The sequence below is a fragment of the Myotis myotis genome, unplaced genomic scaffold, assembly GCF_014108235.1.
Source record: "Myotis myotis isolate mMyoMyo1 unplaced genomic scaffold, mMyoMyo1.p scaffold_m19_p_44, whole genome shotgun sequence".
In the NCBI taxonomy this organism is placed as follows: Eukaryota; Metazoa; Chordata; class Mammalia; order Chiroptera; family Vespertilionidae; genus Myotis; species Myotis myotis.
The window spans coordinates 303,272-318,552 of record NW_023416351.1 but is presented as its reverse complement, the minus strand read 5'-3'; the positions used below and the strand labels follow the sequence as shown (position 1 = coordinate 318,552).

Genomic DNA, 15,281 nt, shown 5'->3' with positions numbered 1-15,281 from the left:
GTCATGGCTCGATTCCCAGTCAGGACACAGGCCCGGGTTGTGAGCTCCATCCCCAGTAGGAGGCGTGCAGGAGGCAGCGGTCAATGATGTTCTGTTCATTGAAGTTTCTCTCTCTCCCCTTCCTCCCTGAAATCAATATGTGTGTGTGTATCTATAGTGTGGGAGCGACCACACGGCCCCTGGCAGCCATTCTGTCCTCGACACCTGTCCGAACGGGTCAGTGTGTCTTGTGGGGGCAGCTGCCCGGGGTGGGCGAGGGAAGTCCCACCCAATGTTTGCCTGGATTCGGGGCTTCCTAGGGTGACCTGAGCCACACCTCCTGCTGGCCCGGCCTGTCCCTCTGGGAACCGCCCTGTCCACGCTGGGTGGCCTCGAATGGCTGTCCCTTCCTTGCTCCCTCCTGAAGGGGGTCACTCCAGCGTCTGCTCCTCCACTCGCCTTCTCCCCATCCCCCACGCGGCCCTGGCAGGCAGCAGGTGAGTGACAGGTGGGGCTGGGGGCTCGGACGGCTTCCGGCAGCCGCCTCCCGCCCGCCCGCCCAGAGCAGCGCCAAATGGCCGGAGCCTGCTGTCCCCCAGCCGCTGCGCTTTGCTGCAGCCTCACTGTTTCCACTGTGGGCCCCTCCCCCGCGCGCTCCGCATCCGCAGAAATGCGACCCCAGAAAGCCTCGCAGGCAGATGTTGCCGCGACCTTTCACCCGGGACTAAATCCTAAATGGCGCTGTTTTCCTTTCTGAGCTGAGCGGCCATCTGCCACCCCCAGGGGACAGATGACAGCTCCCTCCACCCCAAGCGAGGGAAGGGGGAGCCACGAAGGAGTGGGGAGCCACAGGCTCAGCTCGCCCTCAGGGACTGTGTGGTCCAGGCGGGCCCCCCCCCCCCCCCCGCCAGGTGGGAGCCTCCCCAGCTGAGCCAGGCACCCGGGCGGGGCTCCGCCGATGGGCAGGTGACATGCAGCTCCACGCGGGCAACACTGTGGGGGCCGAGGGCTCTCCTGGCACAGAGGCCGCACTGCCCGGGCCCAGGACCCGCAGCAGCAGTTTGCTGGCTGGAGACCACGTCTGCAGGGCCCGGGGCCTCCACCCCAAAGGTGGGCAGCGGCCGAGTCTCCCGACGTCGTGAGGGGCAGCCCCGCGGTCCCGGGCCCTGCTCCCCGACCCAAGTGGCCACCTGTCCTTAACCAGCAGGGCCGCCCAGGTGTAGCTGGACGCCGGGACTCCACCCACCTGCCATCCCCACGGCCTCCCCCCAGCCCATCTTCCCGCCTCCTCGACCTCCAAGCCACCCTGACAGCAGTTCCTCAGGGGCCAGAGGCCCCTCCCCCCTCACGCCCCCTAAGCCCCGCGGCACCGCCTCCCCTCCCAGGCTTCCTGCCCAGGAAGGAGTCGGGTCCTTGGGCTCCTGCTCTGTGCACTAACCAGCCCCGCAGGTCGGGGCCACCGCAGTGAGGCTGGGAGTGCACACGGCTCGGCCCTGGCCTTGCGGCTCTAAGCAAAGACCCCCTGAGGCCCTGAAGCCTCCGCCCAAACCACCAAGATGGGCACGGACCCAGGGCCACCGCCAGGCAGGCCTCCCGCCCCTGGGCAGCTGGGCTAGGAGCTCCCGAAACCCCGCCCGGGAGGAGAAACTGCCCCTGTGCCAGCCCAGGAGGGGCACCTGTGGGAGACAGGCCAGGGCAGCGCAGGCCTGAGGGGCACCAGGCCCAGGGTCCCCAGACTCCTGCCGGAGAAGTGGGGGGGCAACAAGCCCAACTCTGTCCCCAAGGCCTCAGCCCCTCCCTGGGCAGAGCCAGCCCAGTGGCCCCACATCCCAGCACCCCCAACCTCCTGAAGGCAGGCTGGCGGGGCTGGGGGACTCTGCCAGCCGCCCAGGCCTCCCCCGACTTGGGGTCCTTTTCCCCTGGGAGCACGGGACAGCTCAGCTCCTTGGAAGAAGCCCCCGGGGGCCCTGAGACCTGAGGGGTGCCAGGGAACTGCTCCCAGCCCCTCCCCTCCCCTCCCCAAGCCCCTGGGACAAGGAGCCACAGCAGAGGGTCCCAGGTCCCTTTCACACCTGCAGACACATGCAGACACCTGTGTCCAGACACCTGCTCACCTGCCTGGCGGGTGAGGGTGACCTGCGCTCCCAGGAGCCTGGGATCTGCTCACCTCCTACCCTTCCTGCTTCCAGGGCCTCCCTTCCCGCCCACAGGCAGCCAGGGGCTGGGGGCTGGGGGGTGGGGGGGCTCGAGGGCCTCAGGGAGCAGGAGAGGGGCAGGGAGGCAGCCCCCCCCCCAGAAGGGGAAGCCAGGTCTGATGCTGACAGACCCCAACCCCAAACATCAGTCGCCCTCAGAGCAGAAGGGCAGCAGGAGGGGGGGCGGGGGAGATGGGGCGGGTGCAGAGGGCGCCCATGGGCACTGCAGGCCCTGCTTTCTGGCCCAAACAGCTGCTTGCAGGGCTCGGGGCTCTGGGCTCCCGCCTGGAGTCTCTTTCCCAAGCTGCACTTGGGGGGGGGGGGGCGGTTTGAAACGCTGGGAAGAGGAAGAGCAGGAAGAGCGGGTCTTCCGTCCTGGCTCCGGGGAAGCCCTTTGTGTGGGGGCCGGAGCCGCCTCCCCTCCCCGGAAGCGAGCTTTCCCACCGCGGGGAACACAATGCCCCCGCACTGTCCCCGCGCCTCCCCTGGACGTGGGAAGTGGCGTGCCGGCCGAAGGGACGGAAAGGCCGGGGCAGAGGTCAGGCGGCTTCCCGGACACGGCCCAGCTGCCGCGGCCAGAGCAGCACAGGCCAGGGGCTCCCACGACCCCTGTGGTGGGGAGCCCACGGGCGGAGGGCGCAAAGCCTGCGGACCCTCCCCTGGGAAGCGTTTCCCACCTGCTCCCCAAAGACAGAGCCCCACGCTGGAGACACGGCTGGGGTGCGGGTCCTCCCCGGGCTCTCCTGGACCCCCCAACCCCAGACGGCCCCATGAGGCCCACGGACGAGCCTGAGAGCCCCCTGAGAGCCCCCGGCGTGCCCGGGCCTGTGCCCCCAGCAGGCGAGCCCGGTGCCGCGCAGGATCGATGGGCGCCGAGGCCGGGCGCCGGAGGACTTAATCCCAAAGTCGATTAATTAAGTCAGCAACTGCCGGCCGGAGCCCCGCGCCGAAGCCAACCCGATCCCGCCGGTGCTGGCCTCTGCTCTGCTCTCCGGAGCGATGCCAGGGGAGGGGGGAGGGAGGCGGGCACTCGGGGGCAGCCCTGGCACTGGGTTCAGTGTCCTGAGAACTCAGGGGAGGCACCAAGGACCCCCTCATCGCAGTCCCAGGAAGAAGAGAGGGAGGCTCCCCACCTGCACTTACCGTCGGGCTCTTGCAGCCGTCCTACCGGGACACGTCCTGCAGGTGCACCCCGGCCCGTTTCCGATGAGAAAGCGGGGCTCCCGCAGGTTACATCCAGGGGCGCATCTCCGCCTTCCTCAACCCCCCCCCCCCCCCCCCGGTGGCCAGACTCCGAGGGGAGTCCACAGGGTTGGGGGAGGGGCTGGACAGTGGAACAGGCCGTCCAGGGCCGGCAGGAGCTCCAAGGGCAGAGGGAGGGTGGGCAGCTGCCTGTGCGGGCGGGCGCCCGTGTCCCTCCCCGGACCACCTGATCCCTGGGACCTGCCGGGAAGCGAGCAGACAATGCGTCCTCACATCCTCACAGCGGCTGAAACAAAACCTGGCCGGGGGTGCTCCTGGTGAGAGGCCTGGGAACTGGGGCGCCTCCCGCCGGCTCGGATGGGCCCCAGCTCCTCTGCACCCCTTCTGGCTAGCAGGAGGGTCACGCCAGTGCTGGACGCCTGTCACTGCCTGCTGTCACTGGGGACGAGGGGCTGGAGCCCACAGCAAGCTGGCCGCTGGGCATTCCTCCCCTGCTCCCAGGACACCCTTGACTCTGGGCAGCGGGACCCTGGCAGGGCCGGCCGGGGCTGCCCCCGAGGAGGCCAAAGTGTGGGGCACCGGCTTCCGTGGTGGTGCCAGCCACTCGCACCCCTCTGGGGTCCCCAGCCCCCTTTCCCTCTGGCCTCTCCCAGTTCACATCAGCCCAGCGCTCCCCAGCCCCACCCCTGTTCGGCAGACCACCAGGCTCCCGGACTGTCGGGAGCCGGTCCATCCTTGCTGTTTCAAAGGACCTGGCATATATGGCATACTGTTCTTAAAATGTTTTCTCACCTTCTTGGCACTATGTGTTTTAACCAAGGTCTCCTCTCTGAAAAAGGTTGTTTCCCCAGGTAGGGATTTTCCCCTGAAGTTAGGGAGGGAATAAAACCTCTTAACTAAGTGCCAGGGGGGTAATTAATCACTTTAACTATGAACAATCGTGCTTAAGCTACATAATCTTTACTCCCTGGAATGGAGATAAGAAACGCCCTAACCTTTGGAATAGAGATTGATAGGATTGAATCAACTGGTATAAATACAGATGTAATAAGACAGCGACACAGAACTTAGAACACAGAACTTAGAACACAGAACTTAGAACACAGAACTTAGAACACAGAACTTAGAATACGGAACCTAGAGAAACAGAGCCTAGGCACAGAACCTACACAGAACGTTCTCTAGAGACAGAGGAACTTCGCTGGAGAGAGCATGGCAAAAGATCCTGGACTGAACTTGACTACAGAAATGGGCAAGAGAACCTGACTAGAACCTGGTAACTGGACCTGGCTGGAGAACCTGGACAGAACCTGGCTGGAGAACCTAGCGAGGGAACTTGGCTACAGAACCTGGCTGGAGATCCTAGACAGAACTTGGCTGGAGAACTGGCTACAGAACCTGGCTGGAGACCCTAACAAGAGAACCCAGCTATGATGATCACCTGAACACTGCCTCTGTGTCATTCCTTCTTCACCGACTCCGTCCACACCTTTGGGGACCCCTGGACCTGCTGGGGTTCGACCCCAGCACCGGACCCCCCACCCCGCCCTCTATCTCACCCCAAGCCCAGCACAGCCCCCAAGGTGCCTGGGGACACTGCCAATGCTGGGAGACAGTCCAGCCACCTGCACCCAGGCCGGGGTGGCCCGATGAGGGAGGGGCCTACATGTGACACCCTGGGGACACACTGGGCCAGTTGGCCTGGGTGGAGGGCTATGGGGGAGAGGGGGGACTTCCATACGGAAAGCGGGGGTCCCGCCCTGTGCCCTTGCATGACCTTCCCCCAAGCCGCAGCGGCCTGGCCCCTGGAGGAGCCCGTGGGCAGGAAGGGGCTCAGGGGGTAGAGGGGGGCTTGGGGGACCAGCCGTCTCCCTCCCTCAGCCCGTGTGAACCCGCATCATCTGAGAGGCGCCGCGGAGCTGGAGGAACACACAGGGAGGCCGCGCTCTGCACCAAGGGGTGCTTCCCACGTGGGGTCCCCTTCCCCCCAGGAGGGGCGCTCAGAGAGGTCACGCCCCCACCCATGGGAGGCAGGTGGTTCCAGGGCCTGTGCCATTGACGGCAGCACTGCCCGGGCCAGCGGAGCGGCGTCCTGTGACGGGGAAGCCCAGAGCACAGCCCCCCGCATCGCTGCCCGGGCCGGTGAGCACGCCAGACACGCCTGCTGAGCGCCGGTGCTGCCAAACCGGTCCCGGCGCCACCGAGGCCTAAGCCCCCGCCACACGTGCACGGGGGTGGGGGGGGGCCTTCAGATGGACCCAGGAGGCCCAGAGGTGGTCACATCACCGGGCCTCCCGTGGAAGGAGGAAGAGGCAGAGGCCCCAGGGGCGGAAGTGCGGCGCCCCCCCCCCCCCCGTTCCCCGTGGGCCTGGGCACCCTCCAGGCCTCAGCTGGTGCCTCTTACTGAAAAGCCGTCAGGGAAACACACTCAGACGCTGGCTTCTCCCCCAACCGCTCTCATTTCCAGTAACTGCCGTTTCCACTCATCAGCAACCAAACCAAGAGGAAATGGTGGGAGGCAGGGCCCCAGGGCCATGGCCGTCCCCGTCCCCGCAGCTCAGACAGGGACAGATCTTCCCGGAGGCCACTCCCCTTCGCCCGAGTCCCCACAGCAGCCCGGCCCAGCAGCCTGGCCCCGCGTGGCCTGGAGAGTGGGCAGGGGCGTGTCTGCGGGCGGCAGCACCTTCCAGGCCACCCTGAGCCTGAGCCGCTCAGGAAGTCCGGGCCCTCAGCAGGTCTCGCCGCCCCACACCCAGGCCCAGGGCAGAGCCTGTGGCTCAGCTGTGACTCAGAAGCCGAGCTCCTGCCTCGGGCCCAGCCTCTGACCTCTGACCTATGACGGGACCTGCCTGCCGGAGGCCTGGGCTGGGCAGAGAGGCTGCCTTTGGGGTGTCAACAGGGTGACAGGGACCAGTTTTCACGCAGCTTAAAAGAACCAGCAATGCAAGCACTTCAGAGCACCGTCACCCAGGCCAGGGGCAGGGCGGGCGGCCGCCAGGGACAACCCCCCCCCCCCCTCCCGGCACGGGAGCAAGGCCCGCAGGTCACAGCCTCCTCCGAGCCGCTGAGAAGCTTCCTGACCGGCCTGGACTCAGCCTAACCGCCCCTGGCGAGCAGCGCCCCTGAGGCCCGTCCCCAGCTGTCCCCATCAGCCCCGTGCAGGTGGCCAGGTGAGCCCTCAGTGCCCGCGGTCGGGGACTCCCCTTGGGGACAGCAGCATCTGGGCCTGGCCAAGACTGGGCGGGGCTTGGCAGCTGTGTCGGAGTCACCCCAACCCCGCAGCGGACCCCCAAGGCCCTGCCACACAGGTGAGTCCTGGGCCCATGAGAGAGGAGCCAGGACACGCACAGCCATGCGTGTGAGCGAGGAGCCAGGACACGCACAGCCATGCGTGTGAGCGAGGAGCCAGGACACGCACAGCCATGTGTGTGAGCAAGCGCAGAGCCAGGACACGCACAGCCATGCGTGTGAGCGAGGAGCCAGGACACGCACAGCCATGCATGTGAGCGAGGAGCCAGGACACGCACAGCCATGCGTGTGAGCGAGGAGCCAGGACACGCACAGCCATGCGTGTGAGCGAGGAGCCAGGACACGCACAGCCATGCGTGTGAGCGAGGAACCAGGACACGCACAGCCATGCGTGTGAGCGAGGAGCCAGGACACGCACAGCCATGCGTGTGAGCGAGGAACCAGGACACGCACAGCCATGCGTGTGAGCGAGGAGCCAGGACACGCACAGCCATGCGTGTGAGCGAGGAACCAGGACACGCACAGCCATGCGTGTGAGCGAGGAGCCAGGACACGCACAGCCATGTGTGTGAGCGAGCGCAGAGCCAGGACACGCACGGCCACGCGTGTGAGCGAGCGCAGAGCCAGGACACACACGGCCACGCGTGTGAGCGAGCGCAGAGCCAGGACACACACGGCCACGCGTGTGAGCGAGCGCAGAGCCAGGACAAGCATGGCCACACGTGTGAGTGAGCGCAGAGCCAGGACACGCACGGCCACGTGTGTGAGCGAGCGCAGAGCCAGGACACGCACGGCCACGCGTGTGAGCGAGCGCAGAGCCAGGCCACACACGGCCACGCCTGTGAGCGAGCGCAGAGCCAGGACACACACGGCCACGCGTGTGAGCGAGCGCAGAGCCAGGACACACACGGCCACGCGTGTGAGCGAGCGCAGAGCCAGGACACACACGGCCACGCGTGTGAGCGAGCGCAGAGCCAGGACACGCACGGCCACGCGTGTGAGCGAGCGCAGAGCCAGGACACGCACGGCCACGCGTGTGAGCGAGCGCAGAGCCAGGACACGCACGGCCACGCGTGTGAGCCCTCCAGGACCCCAGGTGCTCCTCTCAAGAAACGCCGAGCCCCAGGGGCTGCCTCTGCTGCTCAGGGGGAGGGAGGCTCCCCTCAGCCTCAGCTCAGGAACCCAAGGGGCTGGGCTCCGGACGGGGCGGCCTAGCAGGAGAGGTGTGATGGCTGCACACCCCTGGGGGTGCCCTCACCCACCCGATGGGCAGCACCCATGCCAAGCAGCCGCTTGTCCTCGGGGCGAGGGCAACGCTTCACCTCGTCCCCTGGGAAGTCACGGTAACCTGGTCCCGGCCCCTGAGCATGGGGGGCGTGGAGGAGGGTAGGGGCCACATTTCCCAGAATGCTTCCCAGGGGCAGCAGGGGTAGGGGTAGGGGGACCCGCAGCAAGAACGGACCACTCGGGGGTGAGACATCGGGAGGGGTTTCTGCTCCCAGAATTCCACGGGCCTCACAGGTGATGAGGGGACGTCCCCCACCCCAGGGGACGAGCAGGGGCCCGATGCTAACATCCCCCCGTCTGCCTGACCAGAGGGACCACGTCCAGGGTCCCCAGGCCGCTCTGGTGCCTGCAGGAGACAGGGAGCCCCCCAGAGCCCGAGGGCAGTGTGGAGAGGGCCCCATCTATGTCCGAGCGTAAGGGGTCAGATCCCGGCTCCCAGCTGCCTCCTGCCCTCGCGCTGGCAGGGAGCCCGAGCACGCAGGGAGCGGGCAAGCCCGGCCGTGCTGACACCCAGGGACACACAGGCCCCGCTCAGGGGGCTCCGTGCCCGCTGGGGAGGCGGCCACACGGGCCAGAAGTGAGCACCGATTCTCCCAGGAGGCCTTCCAGACACCGGCCACCCCCACCGCCCGCCTCCTCTGGACTCATGTCCAAGCCGGCACAGGCCTCGATGCCGGTCCCGGACCTGCCGCTCTCGGGCGGGTACAGGCGGGCAGGAGCGAAGCCCTGACCCCACTACAGCTGCAGCGAGGGTGAGCCACCCAGAGAACCGTCCAGAACCCGCTCCCGGGGGAGAAAGCAGAATGCTTGCCAGGGGCCAGGAGCCGGGGGGGGGGGGGGGGAGTGCCTGCCTGGTGGGCACAAGGTCTGTCTGGCATAAAGAAAGTTCTGGAACTAAGTAGGCAATGGGATGGCTGCACACCCCTGTGAACATACTAAATGGCCACTGAATGGTACCCTGTAAGCAGCTAAAACGGCAAAATGTATACGTGTACTTTACCACTAGGACACTGTGAGCATCTCCCTCCTCCCCCAGATCCAGTGGTGAGGACGGGCGGGGCGGGGCCTGGCCCCCGGGGTGCGGGGCGGGGGGGGGGGGGGTGTACCAGGAGGAGAGGGGACTTCAGGAAAGGGCACTGCTCCCCTGGCCCGCCCTCCCCCAGGGTGCCTGCCAATCATGCCGGCTTCCAGCAGGTGCGTCCCACCAGCAGGCCAGGTGGTGAGAACAGAGGCCAGGGCTGGCCCCAGACCGGCAGAACCTGCCTCGCCACCTGGCCAGGCCTGACTCCCGGCACCTCTGCCCCCACAGCGCTGCCCACCGCCACCCCCAGGCACTGCAGGTCCATCCCGGGGCCCTGCCAGGATGCAGCCGGAAGGGAGCTTCGGGGCCACCTAACCCAAGCCCTGCACTCAGAGGAGGAAGCTGAGGCCCCAGGAGGAGACGCAGGTCCGAGGGGGGCACAGCAAGCCAGAGCCAGGCTGGCCTCGAGTCGTCTAGACCCTCCAAGTGGCCCCTAGAGACAGCCAAGCCCCTGCCTTGCCAGGAACTTTCAGGACCAAACACATCCTGACCCACAGCCAGGATGCCCCAGGCCAGCCGCTCGTTAAAGCCTCCGGGAAGGTGGGAAGTTCAGGACAGGCCTGCCCAGGCAGGCGGAGGCTCCCAAGCTGGCCTCGGGCCCCACCCAGCTCGGCCTCAGTGTTCCCACCTGTAAACTGGGCATATTAAAGGGCAGAGCCAGCCTCCACCTGGAGAGGTGGGAGGCCGCCGCACAGCACGCCCACCAGGGCTTTTATGGTGCCGTCAGAGCGGCCGTCTGTGGCGCTCCTATGCCCATTATTGAGGAAAGCAATCTAGACGCCCAATCACCTTTGCAAACAGCCACATCCTTTCACTATTTATAGACGAGACATCAAACAGGAAAGGTGCATTCCAGCCCAGGAGGGCCAGGACCCTCGGCCCAGCCGGCCTTCCCAGCAAAGGCGCAGTGCACGAGGCCTTCGGGCTGCGGCCTGGCACGTGGGGAGCAGAGCAGTCACTCCCCGGGTCCCCTCCTCTGACAACCCCGCTTCTGGGTCCCCGAAGCCTGACTGCGCCCCTGGCGCCCGGACCCAGCTCCCCCTCCCTCCGCCCTCGCCCACTGCTTGCCCTGCCCCCACCCCCTTCCTGCGAAGAGCGGTTTCTCTTTCTGAAAAACATTATCGTGATCTTGTCAATGGAAAGAACGTCGGCTGCCGCTCAGGGGCGGGGCCTGGCCCGGGAAGCCACCTCCCCCGACGGGGAAGTCAGCGAGACTTTCTAGTTGGCGCCGTGTGTGGACACGTGTTCCCACCCCTGCGCCGTCCTTGAGGCCCAGGCACCCGGAAACAGCGGAAGTAAGTCCCGTCCCGCAGCGGCCCAGCCTGAGGGCGAGGATGCGCCTTCACTGTCCTCCCCCCTCGCCAGGACCTGCCAGTGACTCGGTGGAAACAGCCAGAGCAGGTGACAGACACGCAGAACGTCCCTCGAAGCCAGGTGGCTGGCCCAGTCGCGTCTCAGCCCAGCCGCTTCCCGCCTGAACCTCCGAACCCTCTTTTAAAGGGAAGTCGTGGTCTCGGCTCTGTTTCCTCGAGGGGTGGCCAGGGAGGGCCCGGGCGGTGTGGCAGGACGGGGCAGTGGGCAGGAACCTGGGGAAGAAGAGGCGGGGCCAGCGCCCGCCTGTGCGGTGTGTCCCTGGGGCCACGCGGGGTGGTGGGGTCCCCCGGAGCTGCCCCACCCTCTGCGCTCACCTCCACCGGACAGTCACGCGCCCGTGAGCTCGCCTCTCCTGCCCCCACGCAAGAGAGTGGACTCCACGCGGGCAGAAGCTGTTAACCTGAGTCCGCCGGGCCCAGGCCCGGAGCAGAGCCCAGCACACCGCGGGCGCCCCTCGTGTCTGCGCGGAGCATCGCGGGCGACTAACCCCTCGGCTGCGCGCCCCTCCCCAGGCCGTGCCTGGCCGGCCCACCAGGCAGCACCTCTCAGGCCCTCCAAACTCAGTCATTAGCCAACTCAGCACGTGAGAAGGAGGATCCTGAAACCAGCGCCGTCAGCTCGAAAGGAGAAGGCGGGAGAAAACGGGCCCGCCCGGGGCCTGTTGCGTGCGCCCTCGCCCACCCCCGAGGGATGCAGCGTGCGGGACCCTCGTCACGGACGGGGATCTGTGTTCAGCTGGCCCTGCGGCCTGAGGTCACAGAGCTGGGGCAGCAGGGCCAGGCGCCAACACAGGAGGGTCCGCAGCTAAAGGCCACCGCCTGCCAGCCAGCCAGCCAGCCAGCCAGCCAGCCAGCCGGGCGTTCCCCAGGGCTCTGGGCATGGGGCGGCCCGCTGCTGTGACCCCCGACTTTCCCACAAGCAGGGGAGCACCTTCGTCATCCTCGGGCCTCAGGATGCCCGCTCAGGGCACAGGCCCGGGCTGCAGGCCCGATCCCCAGTGTGGGGCCCGTGGGAGGCAGCCGATCCATGCTTCTCTCTCATCGGTGATGCTTCTCTCTCCCCCCACCTCATTCCTCTCTGATACCAATAAAAATACATTTAAAAAAACAAAAAGGGGGAGCCCACATCAGTACCCCTCAGCACCTAGGCTACGAGGTGCAATGCCCGGCCCTCGGCCGCCCGCAGGCCTCCAGCCTCCACCGCACAGGGCCATCGGACCGTGCGGAAGGCCCGTCCTCCTGGCCACCGGCCGAGGGGCGCTGGGACTCCCTGGGAAGACGTCTGCATTTGCGCCTCGTTCCGACCCGGGGCCACCTCATGGCAGCTCCGGGGGGAGTGGCCCTCTCTTCGGGGTGGAGACAGATGATTCACCAGGTACGGACGCGTCTGGCTCCATGACCCACTGTTTCCCACGCACGGTCCATGAACCGGCACAGTCAGAGTTTCCCGAGGGCCCAGGTCGGCGGCTCCACTGCCTGCACCCTGGCACCGTGGAGGACAAGGGCAGCGCCCCTGCCAGACCGGATGGGCCTCTCTCCCACCAGCAGCCCTGCCGGGGGCTTCGGGGAAGAGTGGGGAGTGGGGGCAAGCAGGCTGGCACAGGCCTCAAAAGCAGAGGGAGGCGGGGCCCTGTCCCCGAGTGGCCACGACACCCCCACACTGCACCGTGCGCCCAGACCTGGCCTTTGCACACCTGGACGTGGCGGGGGCCGACCCTGGTCTGGTCCTTCACTTCCAACACGGCCCCGCCCAGAGGCAGGCCCCTGAGGACCGGCTTCCGCTCCGCTTCCGAGTGGATCTGTGGGTGTGCACAATGGGGTCTCTGTGGGCCGAGCTCGGCCGAGTGCCAGGCCAGACCGAGGCGGGCTTCCCGCCAAGGAGGGGGCGCCAGGCCCGGGGGCAGACAAGGCCCGCACCCCGATCAGCGGCCTGGCTCAGGCTGGCAGGGCCCCCAAGGCGCCCAGGCTCGGGGGGAGGAGGGCATGTCGCTCTATCGCTCTGTCCCTGATGCCTCATCCCGAGGCTGGTGAGCGGCGGCGGCAGCCCGATTCCCAGGCACCCGTTTTGGCCCAGGCAGCACGCGGCGCGGGCGTCGGCCCAGGGCGACCTCAGCTTCCTCCAGGCCAGGCTGTCCCTGCTCCCTGGTGGCACTGAGAAGACCCGGCCCCCACGCTGCCCAGCACAGCACCCTCCTGCCTGCCCCAAACTCTCTGCAGAAGCACCGAGACACCCCCCCGCCCCCCCGCAGGCGCGGGCTGGCGGGAGGAGCTGTGCATTCTGGGAAGCCACGCATAATTAATCACCCAGCATTAATCCGCCTCCCCCGACAATAGCCTCTGCACTTCCCCGGGTCCCAGCTGTCGGCTCTGAATGAAGGGAAACAAGATTTAGGGCATCACGCGTCGGTGAGGCTTCTGCGGGAGGAGAAAAAAAGGCCCCAAAAAAGCAGAAGCAAAAAAAAAAAAAGTAGTGTGCATTCATTAGCATCTGACAAAGACACAATCCCCTTTGTCCAGGAAACTGCTCACAGGCCTGCCTAATTGGCCTCCGTGTGGGCAGGGGGAGCGGCAAGGGGCTGCGTGGCCACTGGCCGAGGTTGTCAGGGGAATGGGCCCTCGGCGCTTGGAATGAGGGCGCACCGGATGGATGGCGGGATGGCGGCCGCTTCCCCTGCGGCCTCCAGGGGGAGGAGGCCTCCCTCCGGCCGGCGAGCGGCTCCTCATTATTCCCATCAGGGATGCATTCAAGTTGAAGGGCACTTGCTACATAAGAAAAACATCCCCGAGGCTGACGGGGACTCCCAGGCGGGCAGACGGCAGACGGGCACCCCCCTCCCCGACACATGCTCCGTTCACAGCGGGGGACCCAAGACTCGGAGGGTGAGGGGCCAGGCGGTTGGGGGTCGGGTTAGAGCTGCGGATGCCAGGACAGAAACTACACTTCCAATAGGCCCCCCTACTCCCCCAAAACCAGAAGAAATGGGCACGGCCGATGCCACCCACTAGTTCCAACATTTATCCCCCGGCTGCACCTGAGGCCGGAGGAGCAAGCTGGGCCCAGGAGGGTGGGTTTGGCTTTGAAATAGTCAATTTCTTGCTGAGAGGCACGGCCTGCCGGGAGGAGCCTGAGCCGGGCTGGGCGCTCACCTGCCAGAGGTGCTCCTGGGCTGGCAGGGTGGGGGCTGGGCCGCTCAGTAAACGGCCCGCAGTTGCCCTTGCAGGCCAATGGTCTCTCGGGGGACTTTTGGACGAAATGGGGTACCGCGAGCTCTCACTTAGCACCCCAGGAGCCCGGGTGGCCCACAAAGGAGAGCTGGACCCTCCAGGGGCCAGACCAGCTCCACACACAGCATAACTGGGGTGATTAAGTAATTGCCAGACTCTGTCCAATAAAAGTAGCACGTGACGCGCCCAGCCTTCTGGGCCATCTCCAGGAGACAATGGCCTAGTGTTCTGTCCCCGCCGGCCCTGCCGCCGAGGCAGGGGGCTCCGCGCTGGCAAAGCAACAGGTCCCGCGGGCGCAGGTGCTACTCACACACAGGCCTCCGTGCCGTTGGGGAACACTTCACACTTCCCGCCGTTCAAGCAGGTCTCGCTGGGCTGGGAACATCGCAGGCCTGGGGAGGGGCAAGAGGAGAGGTCAGCTCCCAGGCAGCAGGGCCCACCCCTCACCTCATCGTCTGTCTAATGGGGTTGCCCCAGGCAGCCTTTGCGTGAACCCCAAGGGGGGGCTTCAATGTGCTGCTGCCCAGGAAGCTGGAATGAGGGGCGGGAGGAGCAGGCAGGTGCAGCAGGCTCGCTCCGAGCGGGGCAGGGTGGCCTGAAACGCCGACTGGAGAGCAGTGGAGAGAGCCGAGAGGGCCCTGGGCACGATCCCAAACTCCGCACCCCCACCCCGTCTTCATTGGGGAGCCGGGCTGGGCTGGGGCCCCTATCCAGCCACCAGGATTGTCTTGCTGTTCAAACACGTTCTGCGAGGGGGCAGCGCTGGGGGGTGGCCACACTTGGCTCCCCCGATCGTGGGAAAATGCGACAGCTGCAAGGCCAGCCGCCCCGCCCGCCAACAAAGCACCCGCCGCCGAGGAATCAGAGCAGCCCATTGTCGTGCCAGGGCTGCCTCCTGGGGCACCAGGACTGTACCCTGGGGACCTGGCCCCGCCTCCGAGGACACCCAATACCTGCTCCCTCAGGCATCTCCGGGGCTGCGCCCCCTGCGCACCCCGGGAAGATGAAGATGCCCCGTTTTAGAAGGAGTCTGACCCCACAAGCGAGAAGAGAGTGATTCATCCAGCCCCTCCCTCCCATCCGCCAGGGCTGTGTAATCAGGCCCCTCACGGTGACAGGGACGGGGAGCCCTGCCTTCTGGAAGCGGGAGGTAACTCTTTACTGCAACTCCTAGGGAGGCTGAGTTACCCCCAGAGACTCCTGGGGACCCCCTCCACGTGCAGGGGAGAAATGAATGCGCGCCCCCTCCCCACACCCGACAGCTTTCCAAACTTCAACTCCGGCAAAGTGAAAGTCCCCCCAGAAGCAGCTGAGTCTTCCGCGCCCGGCCCCCCAAAATCTGTCTGTGAGCCAGGAGAGGGGCAGCGACCTAGCCCGCGGAGGGGGCACTGGCGGGTGGCGCGCCAGGCGCCCGGGGACCCTCGGATCCTGGGTCCGCGCCCCCGTCCCGGCTTTGCGCGAACTCTGCCGACTGGGTGGGGAGACCGGGCCCACTTCGCGCCCCACTACCCGCCACGCCTCGCACTCGGCCGGGCCGCGCGGCTCGGCAAAGGCGAGTGCGGCACCCGGACCCCACACTCCGCGCCCCAACATCCGCCCCTGGCGCGGGCCAGAGACGAAGAAGAAAGATAAATGGCCCCAAAGCAACAGGAAACCAAAACCGACTCGATTCAAACCGAAAAGTGGTAG

General features: G+C 66.7%; 1 protein-coding gene across 3 annotated transcripts in view; it reads right to left on the bottom strand.

The window, feature by feature from the left end:
- The window catches only part of NOTCH1 (notch receptor 1), a 46,431-nt gene that overhangs the window by 30,469 nt on the left and 681 nt on the right, over positions 1–15,281 (bottom strand). For all 3 annotated transcript variants that reach the window (XM_036306807.1, XM_036306808.1, XM_036306809.1), the window contains exon 2: positions 13,903–13,984. In XM_036306807.1, the coding sequence (XP_036162700.1) occupies positions 13,903–13,984 (82 nt within the window). The remainder of the gene's footprint in view (positions 1–13,902; positions 13,985–15,281) is intronic.